The sequence below is a fragment of the Vidua chalybeata genome, chromosome 7, assembly GCF_026979565.1.
Source record: "Vidua chalybeata isolate OUT-0048 chromosome 7, bVidCha1 merged haplotype, whole genome shotgun sequence".
NCBI lineage: Eukaryota > Metazoa > Chordata > Aves > Passeriformes > Viduidae > Vidua > Vidua chalybeata.
This window is the reverse complement of record NC_071536.1, coordinates 3,913,804-3,941,060: the sequence shown is the minus strand read 5'-3', so window position 1 is coordinate 3,941,060 and position 27,257 is coordinate 3,913,804. Positions and strand designations below refer to the sequence as shown.

At 40.2% G+C, this 27,257-nt stretch overlaps 1 protein-coding gene across 2 annotated transcripts in view; it reads left to right on the top strand.

Moving 5' to 3' along the window:
• Positions 1-27,257, top strand: part of SPAG16 (sperm associated antigen 16) — a 358,597-nt gene that overhangs the window by 181,593 nt on the left and 149,747 nt on the right. For both annotated transcript variants that reach the window (XM_053947319.1, XM_053947318.1), the window contains exons 12-13: positions 4,702-4,887; positions 26,811-26,937. In XM_053947319.1, coding sequence (XP_053803294.1) covers positions 4,702-4,887; positions 26,811-26,937 — 313 coding nt within the window. The remainder of the gene's footprint in view (positions 1-4,701; positions 4,888-26,810; positions 26,938-27,257) is intronic.

The following is a 27,257-nucleotide window of genomic DNA, read 5'->3' as shown; positions in this document are numbered from 1 at the left end:
CATGTTGTGTTTAGATGCTTGCAGATGTGAACCTGTCACTCTTGAAGTGGAAGTCTTGAAGTCTTTGTAGTGAGAACAGTGAAGCTGCAAGGATCAGGAATGTGTAATGAAATGAAATGTGTGTGTGTTTAGAACATATGGGAGAGGAAGGATTTAAGGCTTGAGAAGTTAATGCTCCGTCCCTTTTTGTGGAAGGTGGAATTAATGTTTCCAAAGTTTTTTCCACTCTAATTGTTTCTGGAAGAGCAGGTTTACAGTATCAGTTAGGAATACCAGAAATCAGCTGAAAGGTAGAATTTTATGTGCATTTCATGTTTTTAGAAATGTTCTATCCATGGAGGCAAGACAGGGGTTATGGGTGCCACAGGCTCTCCATTGCCTAGAGTTTTGGAAAGATTGTTCTACACAAATACTTTATTCAATACTGCCATGTTTCATCCATATAGTCCTTTGGTCTGCTAGAAAGTATAAACAGAAAACCCCCAAAACCAAGCCACACAAGACCATACAAACCCAACTGTTTGAGATCCACAGGGCACCATGCACGAAGGTGCTGCTTCTTTACAAAAACATCACATTTCTAAAAGTTGGCAAAGTTATTTGCATATGTGTGAATGTGTTTGAAGTGACAGAACAAGAGAGGATCTGCCTTTTTCTTGTCTCCTAATATCTTGCCTAGTTCTTTGATGTATTTGTTAAAAAACAAAGTGTTTTATTCTCCTCTCAGTTAGATATACGCACAGTGCACAGGATTTTTTGGAGCTTTCCCTGTTAGTGATCAGTCTGAAATTCAAAAGAAGTTTATGTATTGCTGCTGAGAATTGAGGCTGAGGTTCTAATGTCATATTTTCATATGCTTTTAATATCAAAATCAGCATGCATTTTTTTTAAATCAGTCATATGATAGAGGACTGTGTGACTACCATACCTGGGTAAACTGACAGCCTAAATCACAAAAACAGCTGCTTTCCCTGATACATTTGTTTCTTCCCCCCACATGCTCTCATAAGGAAAAATAGCAAAAATGTTGCAGCTGTGGGTAACAAAACATTACCTCAGAATTTTGAGTGTTTCTTATCTCCCAGGACTGAAAAATGCTGCAAATCAGAGAAAGTGTGTCATTATTGATCAGCTATTAGGTAGATAGGGCTTTTTTTCTAATAGCAGCATCTTGATTTAGATGTCTGACTGGGCTTGACACAGCACTTTCCTGTTCATTATGTGTGTGTCTGGTCTGAATCCTGTGTGTGCTGAGGGGTTCCTGACCAGGGAGTGCAGCCCCTGAGCTGAAGCAGCCCTGACAGCCATCATTCCCACCAGCACCATTTGTGCTTCCCAGAAATGCTGCCGTTAAGTTCCTGCATGGATAATCACAGATCCCCATCCTTTAATGACCTGATGCTTTTTTATGCACAGGGAATATTGGGGAACTTGTGTTGCAGGGAGGTGGGGCACTGGGTCCCTCTGCTCCTGAGTATTTTTGCCCTTACTTCCACTGTCAGTCTGTTCCTAAAACTGCTTCCTGCTGCACTTTTGTTTCCAATCTCCACTATTTTTTTTCTATTTTGATCTGAAAGGAGTGCTAAACCTCACTTGTAACTCCTTCCCCTGCTGCAGATTGCCAAATTGAATCCATTTGAACTACCTTCCTGCTCACATCTGTTTTCTGAAAGATTTTCATCACTGCCTGGATGGTGTATTTTTGAAATTCAGCCCAAGGAACCAGTTCTTTGTGTAGCATTTTGGGGATTATATATTAAAAAATGCATAAGCCATATATCTCTTTTGTGATTCACAACAGTGGCAGTGCATGTTTCCCTCTGAATCAATTGCAGATTTCATCAGGCCCACTTTATACCTGACTCTGAATTTGTTTTCAGCTCTTATTTTATAAATGTATAAGGGCTAGGATGATTTGTCATTTCTCTAATTTTATCTATCTCCAGAACTGAGATCTGGCTTATTAAAACTGAAAGTGTTTTGTTAACAAAAGCACATTTATTCCTGACAGCTCGACAAAATTAGGGTCTCCTCTGAGCCCCTACTCAGACTTCAAGCCTTTATGCTCTGGTATATGTGACAAAAGCTTCAGGACTATTCCTGTGCAACGTTATAAAAAAATGTTGAGAGATTAATATCCCAGAACTTTGTCTTAGGCACGGGGGTGTAACTGCATTAATGAATATTATAATGATATTTTCACAAAAAATAGCAACCTAAAGCAAGTGTTAAAAATCTTGGGTAGGTGATCTTTCATAGTGGCAAGTTCCCCCTTAAGATCTATCAGGTAAATGATGCACATATTTCAAGCTGTCATAGCAGCTACTTTTACCAAGTGATTCAGTGGACATCTATTGCAAAAGGAGGAAAGTGAGAATATAACAGAAAAGGGCTGACACCACAGGTCCCAGACCTTTTTTTTAAATTAACTGCAGCAGTGAATTAAATATCTCTGAGTGTATTCTTACTCAGAGTTTTACAATAGTGCTTAGGATCAACCCTTGAGCTGTTTTCACTTCTCACGATTTTATATCCAGAGATTTGGAAGAAGGATTTCTACTGCCTGAGATAGGACCTTTGCCATTATTCAAATAAAAGAGTTTATTGGATCCTAAGGGCAAGGTCATCTTATAGATGTTGCTCAGATAATGGCAGAAATTGGTCTGAAAACCTACAGCTTAACTGTTTCTGACCTGTATTTTTGTGTATTATCCCCAAACATTTTTCCTGGTTTCTTGTTTTTGTTTAGTTTGAAAACAATTGAAACAGATTTTTGCTGAGAAAGTGAAAACCTCCGTTATTCCTGAGTGGGCTGTGTTAACTTTTTTCAATATTTTAAAAGATTTTTGGGATGAAGGCATTCTAAGATGGATTAATCTAATTTTCATATCTTGATATGAATTATATTAAAGAGGCAAATTACAGGATCCATGGATACATTTATGGCAGTGAAGCCCTGGGAGCTGTGAGCATGGCTTTGGAAATTAAGCTTCAGAAATCAGTTGGGAATTCTCTGAAGGGCTTATTGAGCACTTGATCAAGGGAGGTTCATGAATTTCCTATACTTGGATTTTCAGCAAATTCTTCTTGAGGTCATTTCACAGAAACTATCATGGAAGCAGATCTGATCTGAATAAAAAAGAAATTTATTTCACAAGTTTAAAAACTGGTGAAAGAATAGGAATCAAATGCCACTTTCAGAATGGAGAAATTAATTTCTGAGGCCCACAGGATCTGTGCTGGGACCTAAATTATTAAGATGATCTTGGAAATTGGGGAAGGGAGTGAGGTGGATGAGTTTGCTAATTAGCCAGGGCAGTGAAAAGGAGCACGTGAAGAATTGCAGGAAAAGATTCCATCTCAACAGTTGACTAGATGGTGAAGCAGCAGCTGAAAATCTGTGCAGGTGACCACAAAGGAATGCACACAGGAAGAAACTGTCCTAAGATAAGAATAGATAATAGGTAAGAGTGTGTCTAATTATCAGTACTCAGGGAGGAGATCTCACAGCCACTGTGGTGAGTTTGCTGAAAATTTCTGTTCAGTAATGCCAAAATGGTAACTAAATGGAAAGAACACAGAATAAACCAGGAAACAGTGCCCTTGGGTACCTGTTCCTTCCCTTTCAGCTGGCAGGGTGCTGAGAGAGATGGGAATTGTGCTCCAAGGGCTGGAATCACGTCTGCACAAGGAATGACTCGGAGTCTCCATCCTGGCAGGGGAACAGGACAGGGCCTGTCCCACCACAGCTGGTGGCACACTTAGACACGGTGAAGCTGCACTCAGTTTTGCTTTTAATCACAGCAGTAGAATTAGAAGCATGAAACAAAATGAAGTAAGGTATTTAAGACCCCAGAAGAGCTTTTCACACAAGGCATAATTAAATTTTGGAATTCATTGACATAAGAGATTGCAGCTGCCAAAGGTTTGCATATGTTCAAAAATCAATTACTCATAGGGAAAAAAAAATCCATGGATTCTTCTTAAGCACAAAGAAATCCTGAGCCACGAGGTAGGTCTGGGAGGGTTTAATAAGAGAATCACTCCACATAACCTTTCTAATTATTTTATTAAGACTCTTCTAGTTATATAAAATGTTACAGATGGATTCTTAGTCTGAAGCCATATGTCCATGCTTAAAGGAAACAGAATTCTACTGATTTATATCTGGGATTTGACCAAAAAAAATCTGAAATGAACTCTGTGTTTTTCATTTATGTAACGTATCAATGACCCCAAGAGATGGTGAATGTGTTGAAGTGTTTATACAGAGTTAGAAAACACAAAATTAGGATGCTTTAAAAAAATAAATATATGTTGAAAATGGTATGAATTTGGAAAATAACAAAATATTCTTCCCTTAATCTATCTTACTGTATTTTGAAAGCTCTGGTTAATTCATAAATGAACTGCAAAAATTAGGAATTTATTTGAAAGCCATATTTACTTTCCTGAGGGGGATAGCTACTTCCTCTCTAGACTCTTTCTTTTGATAGTGTATTAATATGTGGCCACTTCATCTACAACATGTCAGCAGACTGTGCACAGTAAAAATATGAAAAGATCATTTTTGTTCATATGCATTTTAAGGTAAAATCAACAATTGCAACTTAACCTGTCTTTCTAAACAGAGCTAAATGATTTTGCTTGAACATTTCTCACCCCCCTCCTGGCTCAGACATGTTTTTATTCCTTGAGCAGTGGCACCCAGCTGGTGACATCGAGCGGTGACAGCACGGTGCGGCTCTGGGACCTGTCGAGGTGCGGCTGCATCCTGACCCTGCGGGGCCATTCCCGCGCCGTGCACGGCTGCTCCTGGCACTCCTGCGGGGACTTCGTGGCCTCTGCCTCCGCGGATGGCACCAGCAAAATCTGGGACATTAACAGGTATGGAGGCTCTGTGCTCACTAATTGATACCTTCATTAATAACCAGGGGTGTGTTTTAGCTCCCCATCGATTCGTGGAGTTCACTCGGAGAGCAGAGGGAATCAAAGGCAGTGCTGGAAAAATCAGCCTCTGATGGGATTTACTAGATAAAGGCAGCTAGGAAGGACTTAAATGAACATAGTGCCAAAAAGACAGTATTTGCTTTCACTTGGCATCTGTTATTCTTCATTGCTGGGTTTTTTTAAGGTAAGAGCTTAGTGGAACTTGGATATGTAATTTGAATAAGTAACTGAATAAAACTCGTAGTAAGTTTTCTATATACTGTTTCAAGCTCATAAGTACGCAACACACTCTAAGGTTAGCCAAGTGGAAATTTATTTTAGTCATTATCTGTGTTTCAGCAAGGTGACCTTCATTAATAAATCAATGTATACCTTCTTTATTATCCAGGCAAATGCATTTTTATGAAGGTGCTTTTAGAATATCAGTGTATTTGTGCTTACCAATTAATTATTATTTTCTTAACTCTCTCCAGTTGTCTTCAGTTTTGATTAACTTACACCTTAAAGAAATGCAATGGATTTATCTCTTTCCAAACTATCTCTCTATAAACTAGGCTGCTGAATTACTGTACTGTACTAGGTCTGATTTTTAATAGCTGAATGCCACCAGTCCACAGAGAAGTTTCCAATCCTACAGGCCTTTTCCCTGGTTCTTTATTATCCGGTCCTAATGGATTTTTCCATTGCCTTTTGGTCTTTTTCTTCCTTTGCATTTGAATGAGATAAAATACCCCTTCCTGATTGTTGGCCACTGCAGGGGAAGAAGCTTCCCTGAAAAAGCAAGGGAAAATTTCTTCTTCTGCTCCTTTTTCCTAAATCCCTCCCCGTCTACTGCAGTTGACGGGGAACCCTTATTGGAGACTTTTCAAACTGTTGCAATTCATCCAGATTCCATTGAGAGTTAATTAAAACTCTGTCAGTATTGGGTTTGCAGTCTTGCTTTCAAACCATGAATTAGGGAAGCATTAAATGATATTAAAAATATTGTTTTCAAAATGGGATAATTAACCCATCCTTTCATGAATTATTCCAAATTATTTTGGGAAAAAAAAAAATCAGAAAACAACTAGTTAAGGTTTGGCAAAGTTCAAGCCAGCTGAGAGGTGGCTTTTATAATAGAAATGGTCAGCCAGTCCTGAGAACAGATGATGCTTCCACCATTACTATCAGTAATAAGCATTAATGGTCAGTGTTTTCCTTAATCAAGCAAAAATCTAATGTATTGTCACCTCTTTTCTTAACCTGTTGTATATTTCTAATGCTTTGATCATCCTCTATGGCATATTCATGACCTTTAAGAAATAATACTAACAATAGCTTTAATTTTATGTCAGAATGGGTTTGAATTTGCATAGACAAAGATTTTGTTTAGACAGTTGAAAATGCTTTCTCTACTGAGGAAGCTTTAGTAGTCAGAGGAATCAAAGCAAGCCTTCACCACCAACCCATGGTGCCTCCCACTCACACTCATCACCAACTCTCATATCTGCCTCCAGTCTATCTGAGCTGTGCTTTGCCTGTGAAAATAAGAGAGTCATATCCCAGCCATGATGTGAAAGGCTGACTATCCAAGCAGAATCATTGAAACAGCAAAAATTATGCAAAATCTCAGTGGCTACAGGCAGCAGGAAGTGGTATAAAAATGTGACATAGTCTGATTAAAATAAGGTGTATTCAGAGTATGAAAAACAAAGCCCCTATGGGAGTCCTCACTGCTGGGTTTCTGGTGTGTTCCCAGTAAAAGTCATGTGCTGGGTGCTGTTGCATTGCCTCAGTGCAAAACCAGGTGAGTTGTGCTGTGGTCGGTTCAGGTGAGTTTGTAGAGCTGTATGTGGTGTAGGTACTTAATTTGACTGCACAGAAATGACACACTTTTGAAGAGCTTCTCTACAAGGGGTTTGATGACAAGATGTGCCTGTGTCAAGCTTAGGCCATCCTGGTTCTGCAGAACACTCAGCTGCAGTTGGGCCTTATGCCCATGTTGGCTCGTTCAAGTGAAAAATCAGCCTGTGCAGGATGTATGGCAAGATTTGGAAATTAGGGAAGGCTATGGACACATTAATGAGCTGGTGGTTTCCAGTGGATTGTTAAATTGCTGCTGTTAGATTTGGAGCTGCTCTACAGAAGAGCCTGCAGTGAGTTTGGGCTTGGCAGTGCTGGTTGCTGAGCTACCTGGCCAAGTGTGCAGCACTAATCCCAGCTGTTCCCAGGGTGTCCCCTGGAAATGTGCCACGAGCCTGGAGCTCTCTGGTGTGAGCACAACCAGCTGGGCTGGCCACCACAGCAATGTGTGCCCTCCTTCAGCCTCCCTGACAGCCTGGGGCTGTGTGACAGCAGGGACATGGGGCAGGTCTTCCATGGTTTATGATGCTTGGAAAGTTACTTGTCTCCCCATCCCCAGAGAACAGGTGCTCATGCAGGTGCCATCATCAGCATTCTCCCTGTCCATGTGATGCCCCAGGTTTTAGCTTTTCTATTTCTCACATTCTGTACTGCTTTAGTGTGCACTTCTGAGCTTCATATTAGGGGATGGTGAGCTCTCTTCACAGAGCAGGGAGACAAAACAATTCCTTCTCTAGCTGGGGACCAAGGTCAAGTGATCCAAATTTCAAACCCAAGAGTATAAACAATGGTGGAGAGAAGAGAGGACAACAAGAAGGATGGGACTTCATAGACTAAAGCTATAATTAACTCCAATATGCAAATGGAGCAGAACTTATAAAAGTGTGAGACCCTGTGACTGGTTGTCCATTTTTGTGACCATTTTGGTTCATCTTGGGTGCAGCCCTGGCTGGGCTCTTGTGCTGCCCAAGGTGGATCCATTGAGGCCTTTTAATAAATCCCTGCTTTATTCTTTAACTCTGTCTGGCCTCTGTTCTAGGTCAGCCTTCACAGGGCATCACAGACCCCACAAGCTCTGAGCAGGGGACAGAGCCCAAGATGACATTCTTGTGGGAGGATAATAATCAGTGATCACAGTTAAACTAGTGGTTTTATTCTTTCCACTAACAAGGAATTAAGATTTTATAAATGAGAGCTGTCTTTCTTCCTTAATTTTACATATTTGGATGGATGCCTGCTTTCAAATTGAATGGGCCTGGAAAGCAGTAGATTGTAGGGGAAGAAAAGCAAGAAGGATATCAGAGTTATCATTGCCACCTCTCTGAAAGAGATATGTTTCAAATAAATGCTACAAATAAAAATGCATCCATTTCTGTAGTGGGTGACAGTTGTCTTTTTATTTCCAAGTTTCAAAAAAGTCACTTCTATACATTAGGAACATACTTTTCTATAAATATTCCTTTTGGAAAACATACAGTATTCCCTGTAGTTGCAAACTTGGTGTTAAGGAACTGGGGAGACTATTTGCTATCTTTTAACACCAAAATCCAAGGTGTGGTTTGCACAATCATTCAAGCCCTAACTGGAGTCCAAAGAATTCAAGATGCAACGTCGCTTGAATAGGAAAAGGTTGCCAGCAGTTTTAATAAATTACAATTTAATAAATTATAATTCTTTGCCAATGATGAGAAAGTTCTGCCTATTAAATACTTGAATTTTATTTTCTTAGAACGTGAAATTACTGCTGGGATTTTTGATTGGGGGTTTTTATTATTCACAAATATATTTCTTCTGTGTATAATGAAAGTTTCAATCATATATCAAGCCACAAATGACATTCCTAATGACATTATCAGGAGGATAATGTGAGGTAGCTTTGTAGTAAACTGTGTTCTTCTAGACAACTTATGTGCCTTCAATTTAAGATACAAGCTGAGTTTAAGAAATAAAACGGAAAGCAAAGAAACAAAAATCCACGCCCCTTCTTTTCCCTGGAAACACAGACACAAGCTGAGACACAGCCATGATCTGAGTTACTGAAGGACTCAAGGGAGTCTTGAGTTCTGCTGTTGGAACTTCCTGATGCTTTCTGCTGGGATAATTGGTTGCTTTTAAAGGAAGTTAAAAAGAAAATGGTGTAACATTGGGAAGGGGAGTGCAGGGAAGAAAGGCAACTCACATGCCTACCATGGCTAGAAAAAATTAAATCAAAACAAAACAGCAAAACAGGGACATATCTAACCTTCAAAATTATCCCCACTGCTTAATGATTATGGAAATGGGAAGTTGGAGAAGAAAGGGAGAGGTTTATCATTTGTGGCCAGGATTTTATTCAGCAGCATAGCTCAGGTTGAAAATATGCAGCCAGTTATGTTCTAGTGCAGTAGCCCATTCCAGGGGTGTTTTCTCAGACAGTAAATTCAGCAGTGTCAAAGTCATTTTGTCAGGATTAATTTCAATTATCCAGTGGTAAATATCATCAGAGATTTACAGCCTGATCTCTGATATGCAAATCAAGCTGAGCGCCATATATCTCATGTAAACACCGGCGGTTGTTTAGCTTTGCAGGCATATGCTCTACACCGCATGTTAAATGCAAACATTGTTATTTATGCCTTGAGCTTGAGAAATTGTTTGCAGCAGTCAGGACAGTCAGAATTGGTTTTCTCCAATTTCTTCAGTTGAGCCATTCTCCACTCATTAGACCAGTTCTCCATTTTTCTCTAGTTCCTTTCAGTAGTACAAAATATGTGGAATTAGGCCAGCAAGAAATGCAATTGTGCTGTCTGCAGCAGAGTGCAGGGTGAGGAAGTGTTTGTGAATTGGAGCCATTTCTGGTTGCTGTTCCATAATCCATCACTCATTGGTTTTCCTTTTCCATTACCATGGCAATTTTTGTCTACTCACAGGAATTTTTCTCATAATCGAATTTTATTTTAACATTTTAAAACATGTGTTCACCTCAGTCTTCAGTCATTTCTAGTATCTGTTGGTGCATTTGTTCAGGTGCAAATGTTAGAAGTGACTAATTGTGATTATTGTTGATTCTCCTATAAAACCTCCAGGATATTGTCCTATTACTGAGGTGTTAATATATTCTTTTACTTATTTCCAGATATACAAAAAAAAAATTGTTGATGCTTTTTGCTTCTCTGCAACAAGACTGGACATTTTCTCTTCTTTGCCCAAGAGTCATATGTGTCTGACATGAATTACTAGTTTATATAAATAATTCCTTCTTTTGCTCCAAAGCCCCTATTAAAATTATCTCTTGTTGTGACTTCTCTCCACTTGGTAACTGTTGTTTATAATTTTGTTTCTTCTCATAAGAAGCAATTCATTTTGGAAAAATTAGGGTTAGTATTTAAAGAAATCAAGCATGGATGGATTCTGTTTAATTAGAAGCCCCTTGTCAGCTATGGCTTTCCTTGGAATGATACCATGGAATGATACCATGCAACGATGGCACTGCATGTGTTTTATTAGCACACACGTTGAGGTTGTGCAGTGCAAGACATGGTTAAGTTGATTTTAAACTGTTGTTACACTTTGGGGTGGGTTTTTTCCTCTAGTTTTAGTGAAGTAATGATTTAACGTAGCTGGAGTTGCCAAGTGGACTGGTCTTTGCTTTGTACTATCAAAGCCCAGGGTTTAGCCTGGCTTTTCCTGCCATCCTTGACATTCATACTCTGTTTCTTTTTCTTCCTTTTCCCTTAAGCAATGGACGGCTTTGAAATGCAATATTTACTCTCAGATTTGTAGAGTTTTTTCACCACACCAAATGCATCTGTATCAGAATCCTGAAAAATCACCTCTGAAGGAACCCAAAGATTTTCTAGTTTCAGAATGGAGCTGTATTTTCACCTTTTGAATCAGGGTGAGTGTGTGTAGCCAGTCCTTGTCCAGATACCCCATTTGAGGTGACACGTGCCTGACTGGCTGCTCGGTGGGACATGAGCCACAAGCTCTTCTGGCCAGATCCCACATTTAATTGATTCCAGTAAAAGTGGAGCTAATCTGTTTTCAGAGAAGACAAATGTCCTCCAGGAAATTAGAAGGCAGGTAGAAGAACTCAGAGGAAATGTGGAAGGACCATTTTTGGGTAGTTTGTAATGTCTCTCCTGACAGCACAGCAGGAAGTGCTTGCCATTTTGATAAAGGAGAATTCCCTTTGAAATCCTCCAAGGAGCACTGGAGAGACAAGCTGCTATTAATCCTTCAAATCAAATCCAGGCCTATGCCCAAGTCTCCAAATTTATAATTATGCTACAATTCCATAACACATTTTTCAGGATCAGGAATGTCTAAAATCTTGTTGATATAACTCCCAGAGAACCAATTGTAAAAAATCAATTTGAAAATGTGAATTATCAAGGAAAAGATTACATTCAAAGCAGAGCTATTCAGTTAAGGGGAAGATATGGCCAAATCTTCATAACACTGGATAAGATGAGGCTTGAAGTACAAAACTTCACAGGAAGTGTAGCTTGAACTCAATGCTGTAAACTTAAATCACATTGTGGCTTTATTTACTAAAGCCACATGCATCAATATGAGACAACATGCATAAATAATGAGAAATGTTTATTATGGTCACATATTTGCAGGTCCCAAAGGCCAGAAAAATCTTAGCTGGTGCCCATGGAATGCCTAAGCATGGCAAGCCATGCCATTATTTACATCTGGTGAAATAAACAAGAGGTGAAGAGCTTTACTGGAGGCATCATTAAAACCCTGCCTTTCCATTCCTTGGGGATGATAAAAATATGTCAAGATTAGTTGTCTTCAAGTCTTTCTACTGGGTGTGAAGAAAGAAAATCAGTATTGGATTTTCAGTAATGATGTAGATCCATGAGAAATAGGTGTGTCTGTGATTATTAATTACTCTGTAAAACATGACAGGAGTTTTGTGACTTCTGCTGAAATATTTGTAGTGGTGGCTGTTGGCTACTGGTCTAGATAAATCCATGTTTTCTCTGGCTTTTACTGGAAGCATCTGTGGCAATTTAGCCTGTGCACAGGTGGCATATTTGAAGATCTTAGTAGTTAAAGTGATAATTTTTCTTTTTAATTCAGAATATCTTGACTTTTTTTCCTAAAGCATTGAATACACAGAAATGTAAGTGCTTTGCTTTCTGATTTCTACTACTAGTCTTGAACTGCACAGCACAGTTTTTGATTAATGGAGGGGGGAAAAATCAAGTTACTACTTCATTTTTTTAAAACTAAGCTGAAAATAGAGCTGCTTTCTAAAATGTCTGAGTTCTGCAGAGATTTTTAAGTAGGCTTAAAAATCTGAACTCTACCATAGTTAGCTACATAGTATTTCTTTTATGAAAAGATAGTTGAGAAAGTTGCACTTGATTTACATAAAAGGGTGTATAATTTTCTGATGTCAGAAGTTTCCTTGCATCCATTATTTCAGCATTCAGTATGGCTTGGAAAAAACATACTAGATGTAACTGTTAGGGGTTTTTTATGTTCTAGTTCTCCTCCTTTAGGCCAGATTTCCTAAATTATGTGTAGTTGGCTGAGAGGCTCCTGTTGGACAGCAGGAAGCTTTATTTGAGCTGGTGAGAAAATGTGACCCTCTGGAAATTGAACACCTTTTGCTTGGTGTCCCTCACTTGTCCAAACACCTCCTCGATTCCCTGGAAGCTACTTCAGGAGCAGGAGGAATGAGGGAGGTAAAACTGAGGCTTCCTTCCACCAAATCTTAACCAGAGCTGCTGACAGGTCCAAAAAGCTGAGTCTGCTGGGATTGTGTGCACTGGAGGAAGCTCAGGCACTGGGATTTTTTGGGGTTTTTTTGGGGGGGGGGGGTTTCCTGGTTTTTTTTTCTGTCCTATTTGCAAGTGTGCAGGTATTTTAACCTGCAAAATGTTAGTCAGATCTTGACAGGGTGTTTCCACTGTCCTAGATTCAGAACTCAAATGCAAAGGCTCAGCACTGCAGGCACTCAGCACAATTGAAGTCAGATTATAGTTTTCCACTCCACATCCAGGCTCATTATCCAGATGTTTTCTTTCTCCCTCACGTTACAGTCACTCATTACTGGCAGGCTTTCTTTACCTTAGCTGTTCTCCTAGAAATACTGACTTACAGTATCTCCACCAAACCAGAAATTAATTGTACCAACAGAGTAATTCAGAGAGCACTGAAAACTGTCAGATAGTATTACAGAGCTCAGAGAAGACAACAGCTCATTAAAATTATGTATCTTCATCATCACTCCCACATCCTGTCAGTACCAGTTAGTGCAAATAATACACACACAGTCTGTGATCCGTGATCAAGTGGAGCACTGTCACCCAAAATCCCCACATGCTGAAGCACAGGTAATAGTAGGTTATTTCCCTTCTTGTCTCCCAGTGACCTAAAAAGAGCAGGAATACATCTTACTATTCATAAGCAGCAATACTCTGACAGGCATATCCACATATCCACCAGAATGTGAATTATTTTGAGCTGCTGATGTCTCCTGGTTTGAAATCAGATGCATTGGTCGTTTGATTTCAGAGTAAAACTCTGCTGTAGTGGATGCCTTAATACATGTAAATTCCTCTTGTAATTTTTTGAGTTCTTGTCCTCTGGCTCCAGGCAGTCTTCGGACATGTCTGTGTGTGATGCTTTTGGGTTTTATTTTTCTTCCTTTTTATTGTTTTCTTTTAAGGGTTCAAATGTTACACAAGGTTATTTTCTCTCCCAAGTGGTGGAACTCTAGTTGTGCATCCTGTTAGAGCAAACTCTATTCATCTTTGATTAGCCTCAACTGGAAAATAAGCACAAGTTGCATCTTAGTCCTTTAACAATTAATTCTTGCATACAAAAAAGTGCCCTGGGTCTTGAACTGACATTGGAAGACACTGAATTGTGTTTGTACTTCCTTAAAATGTGAATAAATACTGTTTCCAGCCCAATAGTGATTTCTTTCCTCTGTGGCAGTTTTCAAAAACCTGGGGCTCATTTCTATCCTCTCTCTTTACACTTCCCTAAGTTGTTGGACCTCCAACAAGTAACACAGCTTCTCTGGTGCCCTGTGTGGGTTATTCTTTGAGACAGATCTCCAAATCCTCAAGCAGACTGAGGGCTGTAAGGTCTGTTCCCACGTGGTCCAAGTGGTTAAGCCTGTGAATACAACAGACAACCCCTCTGACACTTCCCAAGAAAATAAGGGAGATTTTGCCTTGGTGGAGGTGAAGATCAGGATGAAGCAAATAAAAATGTTGGCAATTTCCCTTCTGCACTTCAATATTTGTAGGTTTTCTGATGTGAATTGAGACACATCATCACACAAAAACCTTGTTCTAGGCTGACCAATATCTTTCCCAGCTAGGAATCAATTCACCATCTACAAGACAATTTTTATGCATCTATTTACTGAACTCAGAGCCTGCAAAGGCATGTGTCTGTGGGAAACCTATTAAATATGTATTGGAATTATCCATTTGATGCAAACCCAGTGAATTTCTTTATATTTTAGTGTCTCTTTCAAGCATATTTCTGTCACCAACACAAACATTCTAGATAATGGAATCTTAATATGGAGACTGCAGTAAAATGTCAACAAAATTTGTGAATTATTTAATACAGAGCAGACGGTCACAGAGTGTTTCTGTGGCATAAGGGCACAGGAGGTTGCTGCACACTGGGAACACAGCTCTAGTCACACTCATATCCCTGCTCTGAAATTCAAAGGAAAAAGTAAAAATACTGTGTGTCCTGCTCCTTTAAAAGCCCTTTTTAGATTTTTAAAAAATTATTATTATTAATATCAGGGTTTGTTTCATAGTAATACAGATCTTTGCTGACTTTAGAAGGTTAAGATTGAAATGAGGGTCTGGGGACACTGGGATACTAGATGTGAAGTTAGCAGCTGGCACTGTGGGTTGTTGAAAACCTAATTCTAAGTGTGTCAGCCTTCTGAGTGATCCATATCAGGTTATCACTCATGGCTTGACAGTACTTTGATTGCATATTCAATTGTAAACTGAGCTTTGCTATGTGCAGCTGGAGATTTCAGTAGTGACTTGCAAAGGCCTCTCTTTCCCTGGAGAACAGTGGATACTCTTCTCATCCAGTGACACTTGCTTTGGGTGCACACTGGGATTAGACAGGTGTAATTATATTGATAGAAAATCATGCTCTTAACAGGGAAAGCTGGAACAAAAAGGAAAGTAAACCAAACTATTGACATCTAGGAAAGGCGGCGACTGAATCACTACTCTTATATTTTGTGCTTGTGTTTCAAGTTAGTATTTTTCTTCCTCCAGCTGTTGGCAAAGGGAAATCCAGCCCTTTTCCAGCTCTTTTTGGGGAGAACAGGGGTGGTGCATAATCTAAAAATGGTGAGACAGTAGCAGATCAAAGTGGTGGGAGGTATCCCTGGAAATTCAGCTCTTCCCATTCTGTGTTCAGGCACTGATCTGAACAGTCCTGCACCTGTAGCTTCAGTGGTGGACCAGGCTCTTTATTCTTCACTCCAGCAGATGCCAGTTAGAGAACCTCCAAAGAAACTGGTTTTGTTGTGGCTCCATGTCTAAGAGCACAGCAAATCCATTATTCATAATACCTTCCCAAGTTCACAAAGCCACTGAACAGTGCTGCATAACTCCTTAAAGCTGCCACCCACTCAAATCTATTTTATTTGGACAAATAAAGAAACTCTGCACTGAAGAAAACCAATTTGAAAGCACACTGAAATTCATTTTCCTCACTTAAATATTGAAGTGCTTATATTTATTGCATCTCAGCTTTGTTGTACTGTTTTCAAAAAGAATTTTGCTTGTTTAATAGGTCTAAAGAAGTTTCAGTAAATTTAAAATGTGGAGGAAAATAAACTAACATCCAACAAGAGTCACAGTGCTTTTTATGCACATGGGTTGGGATTAAAGACATAAAAGAAATATATTAAAAATAAATTTAAAAATACTAACTTAATACACAAAAAAATTTAAAAGGTAGTGATAAATTATGACGTGCCAGTACTGCTTTCTCTATCCTATAAAGACTTTAATCACTATAAGCTAGACAGCAAAGGGATCCTGAGGTAAAATAATGGTGGCATTTTGGTTTGTTTGGAGAGTTTTTGGGGTGCAGGGAGTTTGCTGGGCTTGGATTTGGTTGTTTTTTTTGAGAGCTAAAAGCTGATTTGAGTTAGTTTTATGGCAACTGCGTGGACCTAGTTGAGTTCTCTAGATTTATTCTGCTGGCCTCCTGTATAGTTCTTGTTTCAGTTTTTCCCTTTTGTTGGTAGTTTTCCAACAATGGTGTTTTTGAAGAAAGGCAAGAATTTTGTGCTAGTGCAGACCTGGCTCATCCATTGTGCAATTTAATGCAGCTCCCAGCAAACAGAAGCCCAAGAGCCACTTCTTGTTCTCCTCATCAGCTGCTCCCTGATTCTGGTGGCAGCACAGAGCAAGTTCTGAACGAGTTCACAGAAAAAGTTCTCCCTCAGCAGCTGCTCCAACCTAACCCTTCATTTAATACACCCAGAGCTGGAGCTTTCAAAGAGCCCGAGGGGTTGATTGAAAATATGTTGGTGCAGCCACATTGTCAGGTGGGAAAATCCCATTATTTGGGCACCCAACAGCTGCAGGAATCTCAGACTCTGTATTGTCCAGGCAGCTTGGAAATCTCATCCTAAATATGTAAATTTATAGAGAATATGACATGATAGAGCTTTATGGGATGAACACAGTAGGCTTTGGTGAGGTATTTTAGGCTTTAGTGTTACAGGAGTGACATTTTTTAAAAGTGTGCTGTTATCCACTGTTACAGACTTAAACTCTTGTTAAAAACAAATATTTCTTATATTGTCTGGGAGTTTTCAGAAGCAATAGATCAGATCAACCTCACAAAGAAAATGTGTGTTCTAGCATAACTTAGTAAGTCTATCTGGCCTTCTGGTGTAAATATATTTCAAATTTTGTTTTTCATTGTCACATTTGTTATTTTCTGTGTTATGTCTCACCAGTCAGTAGTTGTGCATATAATGCCATATTCTTTATTTATTCACATGATTGTGTAGAAGAATGAAATAAATTATGACAAGGAAGAGAATGAAAGAAATAACAGATTCTTCAGGGTGGTTGGAATGCACAATAAAGGGGATCTGAATGTGGAGTGCAGATGGCTCATCTTCTCCACAATATTTTATTTGAACAGTGAAAGCCTAAAACTGTAAAATAACCTGTTCAAATAGTTCTCATATAAGCCTTAGTATACAGACACAAAAAATGAAATCACTTGACAGTGATCCATCAAAACACACGTGTGCTGGTGTTTTTCAAAAGCAAGGAGGGATTGAGACATCTGCATTTACTTGTTCAGGGTTAGCCTGAAAAGGCAGTCGTTTTAGAGGTAAAGTTCTTGTAATTAAAAAAAAAGAAAAACTCAAATAATAAGATCATGGCAGCTTCATACAGAGCGTAGAGCGAGCCATGAGCTCAGCTTTGAGGCCATTTTGTCAGCTGATGTGGTAATTGAGTAGGACCCACTGTCACAGGGGAGAAGCTTTGCTTATTCAGTGGCAGAATTGCTGAGCAGCAAACACACTCCTTGTCCTGCACTGTTTAATGTCTGCTTAAATGGGTTACAGCTATTTCATTATTACTGAGCCTGTGCTGATCTGATTAGCTCAGACCCCTGAGCCTGGAGCAGGGAGGAGATAATTGTTTCATGAAACAAGACTGTGGGTTTCAATAAGTGATTTCTGATGCTCCTGTCTTCACCTGTCCAACAAAAAAAAATCCCCTGAGGAAACTTGATTTGCAGAAAGTGCTGAGTGAGGGTAAGAGTAAAAAAATAATCTAAGAATTACCATGTACCTTTCTGAACCTGAGCGTACCTTGCTCCTGGACTGAGGTTTGGAATTCTGGGATAGGTGGCTTGGCTTTCTGTATGTTGCAAAGGAGACACTTTCCAAGGAGGAGTTGTGGTCTAGTTCCTGACTGAAGGACTGAAACAGTGTTTTATTCCATCACTATGAAATACAAGAGCCGACCCTGGAGGGGAACCGCTTCAGATCGTGTCGCCCCAAGTGCTGGGAGCACCGAGCTGCACAAAGCTTTTCTTTTGGCTGATGGAATTCATTTTCTGCATGCAGACAGACTTGATGGAAAAGTTAGAAGCCATGGCCACAAATGGATTGTTTGATATGTGAGTGTTGATTTTCCAGAGGCAGAGGAACGAACTAAACCTGACTTGAAATATGGAATGCAGGGTGTGTGCTCCTGCGTGGTGCTCAGAGTGCGTACCAATGTGGGACCAAATCCCACTGGTGTGTTACAGATGTTCTGGGAATGCCCAGAACGTTCCCATTAGAGTAGTGTTAACAAATGTATAATTTCTGACTGGCAGCTGGGGTAAGAATTACTAATTAAGTCAGGATTACTTTAGATCATTCCCTGGCATCACTCTGTTAGGCACATTTTCAAGCAAGACCTTGTAATTGACTTGGTCTGTTTTGACCAAGCTGAGGAAAAGGGCACTTAAAATCTACATTTTGGATATAAAAGCCTAAATCTTCTTCTGTCCCATGACATTCAAAGTCATTTTTGTTGACCTAACTCTAACCTTGGGGAAGTACAATCCTCATCAAATGAAACATAATCCAAATTTGAAACATATAAAAATGCATCTCACTTCTGAAAAATTTGGATTGTAAGTAACAGGCTTCTGTTTGTACTAAAATTGCTGAAATAAGTTACCAACATTGATTTGGAGCCCAGTTTCAGTGAAAAGTGAGCTTTTGCAACAGCTGTTGCCATGAGCTGAAACATGCCCTGTGCTGCCAACAATCAGCTGTTGAGCAGTGAGACTTTAATGATACCTTGATGAGCTACAGCCAAGCCTACATAGTAAAAGGGACTGAAGAATAGATTACAATCTTACAAAAAGACCATAAACCATTCTTAAGTAGAGATTTTATGTCTTACTATTCTATCTTTCCTTTAAAAAAATCAAAGCTTCACACCAAAACCCCTTCATCTAGAATCAGAAAATAATACACATAATAATACTTCTCATAGAACACTTCATTTGTTCTTGCAAAGAAATGGAAGACATTAAAAGTCTAAATCTTCAGTGTAATAATGAGCAGATTCATTATTCATGTTTCCAGCCAATAAAAAAAAGGAGATAGATTATTGGCAAAGTTTTCATGCGTTCTAATGAAAGCATAAGTAGAATATTATTAATTCAATAACCTGGGCTTTCACTCACAAAAACATATAAAGCTATTGTCAATCATATTTAGTATTATCAATGTTTATCAAAATAGATCCTGAGTTTGAGTAGTATTGGAATCAATCAAGCACCAAAAGGTAATGGATTATTTTTCTTTTTTGCCCATTTGTACCAGAGAGTTGTAACCAACCATGGCACGGGGAGAGTCTTCATTCTGTAAAGCCCACCCTACCACTATCTATGTGCACTTGATACAGAAACAGAGTAAAAAATAAGGTTAATATTATTTCCCAGACTGGCACCAGGCAGCCAGGCCTGTGTCCAACACCACAGCAACCAGTGGTGGCCTCAAAACTTTGTGCTTTTTTGTCTGAGAGTATTGTTTAACTCAGTGCTGCATCTTCATGTCTGCCTGGTAGAGGAAGTTTCCACACTCTCAATAAACACACAGCTTCTACTTAAATACACACAGCAGAGCTCTGCCAGAAAAATAAATACAGTGTTATAATTGGCTACTTTTCCAGTAATACAAATTGTGTTACATTAATTACTAGGAATTGAGGCAAATAAGCACTTTAATCCAAAGGTAAGGCATGCAGTTTTGCAACCTTTTTCTCCTGCATTCACAGCACTTTCTTTCAAGGACTGTGATTATTTGGCTGTTATCTAATTTCACTGCAGAATAGAAATCTGACTGGAGCCTTGCTTTCTGCTGGTTAATTATAAATTTATCAGGGGAATTTTGCCAAATGTCCCTCCCTATTAGACCTCACTGAATCGGAAGTTCAAGCTATCAGACTTCATTTAATGTAATGCATTGCCCTCTTTTTCTGTTCTGCATGTGGTTTTTTGTATTTTTTTGTTCTCAGGTACATTCAATTTTCCCTTTCTGTGTATTATTTGCCAAAGAGGCTCTTTCAAGTTATAGAAATGGGACGAAGTAATTTTTAGAACAGCAAAATATGTAAGGAGGCAAGGTCCCTGGAGATGAAATGAATTTCCTACACAATAAAATAGCTTTCCTGTCCTGTTTGGGTGTTGCTGTTGACAGAGTATCTTGTTAACAGCACACAAATGCCTCAGGGGTAGGAGGCTGTGGAGGGAGCACCACGGAATGGGAGGGTGAGGAGTGGGAAGGGAAGGACTGGACGAGCTTTTGACCACCTCCCTGCTGTGGGAAGGCTTTAACCCTCGGAGGTGCTCTCAGGAGTGAGCCCCAAAGTGCGTGGGACTGTGCTGGGAGCACTTGGTGTGCTCACACCTCATCAAACAAGACCCACGTTTAAGGACCATCATGTTCAGGCACTGCCCTTCAGCCTTCTCTTGGAGTTTTGCTAAGAGTAGGGGCTCACAATAAGTGTGAGACAGATTTGGAGCAGACTGGAGGGTACCTGGAGGTGTAGGTCCATCCTGTGTGAGCACAAAGCCCAGGGTGTTCCTTCCGCCAGCAGGGCCAGGAGAGGGTTGGGACTGCAGTTCCCTCTTGCAGCAGGTGGAATCTCTTCAGCTACTAAATCCTGCTGGCTTTTATTGCAGTTTTCAGCAGGAGCTGAAGCAGAGCTGGTGAGAGTTGAGTCTTTACAAACTGGTGTTAAAGGAAAGCTGCTGTGCTCAGTTCAGCTCCTGAGAAAGGAGGGGAAAAGAGCCTTGCTTGATCTCAGAGAGGAAATCTGCACTCTCAAAAATAAACTGCTGCAGCCTTTCAAAATTTACCAGGCAAGTAAAAAATGTAACTGTTGGCATTGACTTATGTCCTGTCAGTGGGAGGACACAATTTGATCCAGTTCAGAAGCTCTGTGTTTTAACAGTACGACTATTTGCAAGGAGGTGTGAGAATAGGATGTTACAGGATTTTACAGCAGACTTACAAACATGCTGAGTCAGATGAGTAATATTTGTTTATATACATAGAAAACACTAATGAAACATATGTATCATGTCTGGGGTTTTTTCTTCCTAGGCTAAACCTTCTTAGTTGGGAAGCTTTTGCTTTGCTTTTGGCAGGAGGAGGAAGACGAGGAGAGAGGAAGGGAACAATCATACCCTTGCACTTACCAGTTGAGTCCATCCCCCTTCAGAGATCAGCTTCCTTTTACATGCTCAATTTACTGTGCAGCAGAGCAAAGTGTGAGCTCTCAGGCTCCTGTGGTGACAGGGCTGGATCTCATCCTGCTCCTCCTGACATCAGTGGCAGAGCTTGTGCTGCTTCCAGCGGGAGTGGGGCGTGCTCACGGTGCCTGGGTGGTTCAGCCCCTCGTGCCCCAGCTCACAGCAGCCCCTGATGGGAGTGATGACAGCAGGGTTTAATACTTAATCCTGCTTCTGCTCAGTGTGAACTTCACAAGTGCAAAAATTAAAATTATCCGACACCAGATTTCACCAGATTGAGAAACTTGTGAGTAGCTCTACAAACTGATCCTTGCCAGGGAAAGCCTGACTCTGAGCTTTGTTTCAGTCAGGGGATTGCTCCTTGTTTTGTAGAGCACTCAGATCGCAGAGATTAAAACGTTCCATGAGTGCTAAATATGAAAATTAATTACACAGAGCAGGATTATATTTGTATTTTCTTTCTAAATGTTTCTAAATACTTGAGGAGAAATGTTTGCATTGTCACAGAAGCTGCAGTAATATCTCCTTTAGCGCTGCATTTTCCAAGTGTCAAACATTGGTTTGAGAGAGGGTACAAATGAATGTTCACAATTGGAAGAGAGTTCCATTTTCTTAAGCATAGGTAATAATTGAACCAAGTGTTTCATATTGACAGCATCATACTGTCGTGTATCTTTTCAGAGACAAATGTACTTTCTAGAGTAAGTGTCCTCACATGTCAATGTCTCAGAAAATGTGTTACATTTAGTGAAATAATGGGTCAAAAAAAAAAATCACTGTCATAAATGATGGCAAGCACTTTTTACTGAAATACTGGTAGTTTTACATTCTTGACATGAATAATTGGATGTGTCATATGTGAAGCTACCTAGAAATAAAATAGAGGTCATAAAATGTAAAGACATGATAGGATGCATTTATAACAGCATAAACCAAGCTGGCATTTTAATGTCTTAAGCCAGCCCATTTGCTATCCTTGGCCATTGATCTTGGCTGGGAAAGTTCTATGCCGAATTTAAACATATTTTGGAGATAGAGCCATACAATGAGAAAGTGATGGGGTTAGGTTTTGTTAAAAAAAGATACTCCTTTTGACTGTCCCAATTACAGCCCAATAGGAGCACTGGAGGCTGGTTGTGGTGTGTCTTTACAAATCTTCCTCAGAAATGCTGTGTGCACCTTCACAACAGATGACTTTCTGGTGTAACTTGCCCTGAAAATTGCAGCTCACACAGAAGAATGTTTCCCAGTAGACACGAGAGAGAGTTTAGTTTAGTGTTTGCTCTATTTGAGAGAGTGGTTTTAGGGAAAGGTGGTACAGTTTGGGAGTTCCTGTTTGGGAATGAAGGCATGGAAGGCATGGAAAAAGGTGCGTGGGAGAGGCACTGACTCCAAAGAGCAAGCTCAAAATCTCATTAATTTCAAGTGGCTGTATAGGTTGTTTTAATTACCGTGTTTGAACTGAGATTCAATATGGCACAGAAATAAAATAAGTAATGATGGCTACCTAAGTACTCACTGAAATGGTATCACCTTCCACTCCCCCAGTTTTTCCAAATAGAGCTGAACATAGAAACCACATGCTTTAAAAAAAAAAAAAAAAGCCAAGAAAGGGGGCAAAAAAATCCAGATTCCATAGGATTTCCATCATGCATGTGTGGGGTGTTTTTTTGAAACACTTAAGTAGCAGAAGAATTGGCCACATGTTGTCTGCCTCGTGGCTGTGGTTTGCTGTGTGGCTGGCAGTGGGGGCAGGCTGGGCACTGCTTTGTTTTTCCTGAGTTTTACTGGGAAAGTATGCAGGGCAAGAGGGATCTACCCACTGCCTGTGTTCCCTTTCAATTACTGCACAGTCAGTGGAATATCTGACTGGTGCATTTTTTGGCTGCTCTTTTACATTTGTGTAGTGCCTGGGAATATTCACTGAAGTCTCATCTAAGTGGAAATCTTTCATATCTTCTGTTTTCAATGCAGTTTTACTGAAAGCTCTTTGCAATTTGAATGAAGCATTCTGAAATGTGATTTTCAAAAGAGAAGTCTCTAGAAATGAAATCTTCCCAATGTGTTGAGCTAATGATATCAGTATTGGTATGGTTAATTGAAGCCAATATTCCTGGTATAGATGTGCTTCTGGATTGGTATCTGTCCATGTTTGTTTGAAACTCTTAGGAAACATCCAAACATGCTGAGGTAGAATGAAGGCTGATTTATTGATGAACATCATTACCTCACCTGGATTTAAGGGAGAGGAATTGACTGCAGAAAGAAAGAAACCATTGAGGATAATTAGTCCTGCACTACACAGGGGGAGAATGAAGGCTGGAGTGGTGTCAGAGTGAGCATGCAATCTGCAAAATACTGAGCTACTGAGCAGCATTTCTCTTGTGGCATCATTTATTGAGAACCTCTTGAGGCATCAAGATTTGTGCAAGTGTCTAACCTGCTGTTCAAACATGATCCCCTCTGTCTTCTGAATGAAGATATTCAGAGGTTGTGAGGCTTATATCCATGAGGCTCTGTGTTCACAATGAGAAAAGTACTCAGTGGATGTAACCACAGATTTATTCTGAAGTAGATAAACTTGTGCCATTGCATAGAAACATGAGCTTCCATGAAAAAACCACTACAGATTTATTCTAAAGTAGATAAACTTGTTCCATTGGATAGAAACATGAGCTTCCATGAAGAAACAGGATGATGATCTACCCTTCATATCAACTTCTTTTGTTGTGGAAAAAGAACATCTAGATAAATTGTTGCCCTTTCCAACCAGAAGATAGCTGGTACAAGACAATCTTGCTGAAATTATGTCTCAGCTGGACAGAAGGATGAATTTATTTTATGTAGCACTGGGGAACGGTTCTCAGAAATATTCACTCAGTCAGTTATCAGAGTGGTAAATGAGATCTCGAGAGCCAGAGCTCATCAGTGTGCAGTGATAGGGAAGTCGGAAGGAGAGAGGCTGCATCAGGGCTGGGTGTTTGTGTTCCTGATGGAAAAATGCAAATCATTTCCTTCCCTTCTGCTGCTGTCATGGTCCATCACTTCAGTCCATTTTCACCTTGCTAAGGGATTCTGAATGGGCCTTCCTGCTTTGGCACCTAATTAATCTCTCACAAGCCTGTTCTTGCAGCCTGTCTGCCTGGGACAGTCCAGATCTTACATCAGTGCCTGACAAACAAAATATCTTTTTTTTCCTTTAACTGCCTCCCTCTTCCTGTGTTCTTTCACCCCAAGCCCAGTCAAGCAGGTTGAAGACATTGCTCTTCCCCAGCCTTTGAAGAGGGCATAGACACAAGATAATAGATACAGGAAAATATTCCCTTTCTTCCAATGGAACCACTCTCACACTGTGGTATGGAAAGCTGTCTATGTTTTCAAAAATGCAAAGTGCCCACAAAAAAAATGCAGCAGGATTTTCCTTGTCAGAAATTGTTCAGCAGCTCAGAGCCTTTACATTGGAACATGCAAGCTGGAAATGATTGGGCACCTTTAAAAAATGGCATTCCTAGGCACAAATAAAAAAAAAGTGTAAGATCTGAGATGGAAAAGGCATATTTGTGGTGTAAAACATTACCTTGACACTGTGAGACAAAAGAATTATTTTACTGAAGTTATTTTTACTGTCGTATATCAATTGATCATGAATATCAGATATCTTGTGCACCGAGTTCTAACAGCCAAGCACTTTATGTCTAGTTTAAAATGAGTCCTTGTGACAAAATAATACATGTAGTCTATATAACAGATAACACTGGGTGGTATAATGTATTATCTGTAATAGAAAAACATAGATTCTGTAAAATTATACCAGTGGAATCTAGTATTTCTTTGAAATCTATTTCCTGGATAATATTTCTCCTCAGAAGCTACTTATTTCCCTTCTACTCTGCCTTTGTGGGGATAGGCTTGGTGTTCAGCACAGGCTATCTTTCCAGAATGGCAAATGGAAAAGCACCAGGACAGATCTGAGGCGTCCCTGTGTTAGATCAGTGCTCAGGGGAGTGTCCATCCCAGCCTTGCAGCTCTCCTGGCCTGCCCCCCACTGCAGACACTGATCTCCTGTGCTGCTGGTACAGAACCAGGAGGAGCTCTGAGAGTCTTCTGGGGACATACAGGCAGGGGAAAAAAAAAAAAAAAGCAGAAAAATCACATCTTTACTTCCCCCCTGCTGACAGCTTCCTTAATAAATATTGTAAGAAATTTCTCTGTTAAGAGGCACCCAGTAATGTAATTTGCAAGCCCCAGTGATATATTCAGCAGCCAGCTCCAGGGAGGTGTGTTTCTACTGTCAGAATCACATGAGCAGGGAATAAAATTCTGAGCTCTCGCTGAAAGCTGCAGTAATTTATGATGAGTTGTTGGCTTTTATTTTTTCATACTATTTTTGACTCAGCTGAACAAAGAGGATAGAACTGCTACTGAGTTTATATTTATTAGTTTTTTCTACAGTATGCTCCCCTACCTGTGTGTTTTCATAACAATACAAATACTGCACATTTAAGTTTTACATATATCTAAAGAAATCATGGAGTGATGCCCTTGTTTAACAATGAGTCCTGTGTTGTGTGGATGGGACATCCTTGGGCTCTTCCTTCTCTTCTCCTTGGCTCCAGTTTAAGGAATGCTCTGCTCTGGTGCGTACACAGAAAGCAAAGCAAAACCCAAAAAGCTTTCACGAGATTACAGCTGTACAGCCAAGGTCAGGCTGTTTGGTGAGAGAACTGATTCTCCACAGCAGTGTCATCCTGGTAGTGTCCAGTTTCCTACAATGGGAAAAGCTTCCTGTCTGGAGTTCCAGCTGTATCAGGTCCATCCCCTCAGCTGAGAAGGACCAGCAGTGTTGTCCCAGAAATTAACTCATTCAAAGAAAACAAAGCAAAGAGGTGAGAAAGGCAGCCCAAAAGCTCTAGGGTGTTACTACTCAGCTGGGAGAAGGTTCAGTGGCTGGGTGTCTTAAGCCTTGAAAGAACTTTCAGAACCATTTCACAGGTAATTCCATCTGAGCTGTTAGTTCATGATGAACACCTCGATTCTTGGGGTGCACCTCTGTTTCCCCACCTCTGCTTTAAGAACTGGGAGCATATGATGGCCATTGGAGTGGTTCATCCGTAGCCTGAGACTTCTCCTCCAGGGAAAAGGGGTTTGGGGTGTCCACAGGGACAAGACTTTACCCTCAGTAAAGAGCTCCCAGGCACCACTTGCTTTCTCTAAGGCTTTGTGCAGACCTTGAGAGGAAAACCAGGTTGCCAGCACTCACTGGCTTTCTTCAGGGTGCACGTGGGCACGGTCCAATAGATCTCCCTTTGAAAAAAATGGAATTTCATGTCTATAAAAATGAAATGGTGCTGTCTCTATCCTACTTTTTCATCCACGTTCCCTTTTAGTTCTGCATCAACGAGGTTTTTGGGAATCCACCCAGGGAACACTAAGTGATGCTTTCATTGTTCCTCCTTAGGATTCAATCTTTTAAAACCCATTTCTCATTTCTTTATACCTTCCTGCTCCAGCCTTCATTACTGGGAAGCAAACACCAATGGGTTGGGTTATGTAACTGTCTCTGTGGTGCAGGGCTTGGATGAGGAATCGCTGTCAATGTTCATTTTTCCAGAGAGTAGCTGGGGAGATGCACGAAATGTGTTCTTCATTCACCTAAAGTTGTCTGTTGATGATATTACCCTGGGTGGAGTGTGCTGCATTCCTGTTTTCTTCTCTTGCAGTGAGAGGTGCAGATACACCCTGCGTGGCCACAAGGACTCAGTCAACAGCATCGAGTTCCTGCCCTTCTCCAGCACCGTTGTCACCAGCTCCACTGACAAGACCTTGTCTCTCTGGGATGTCAGAATGGTAGGCAGGCTTTGCCTTGGTCTTTCCTGAATTCAGGCAAAGTAGTGATGTGTGTGACATGAGAAAATAAAACTGTGTGATATCAAAATAGGAAGTGAGGGTGATGTGCCAGTAAAATATTCACTAACACACTTGTTATCTTCTGACCAAAAATGTCACCATATAACACTTCCTCTAGAAGGAATCTGCCTCCCCTCCTCCAGAACTCTGCTGATTTCCTCATGGAACATGCATTATTTTTTCCATAGTAGTGACAGAAACTCTGCATCTCTTCCTTTGCTCTTCTCTACCTTCCTTCTTTGGAATAGGTAAAAATGGAT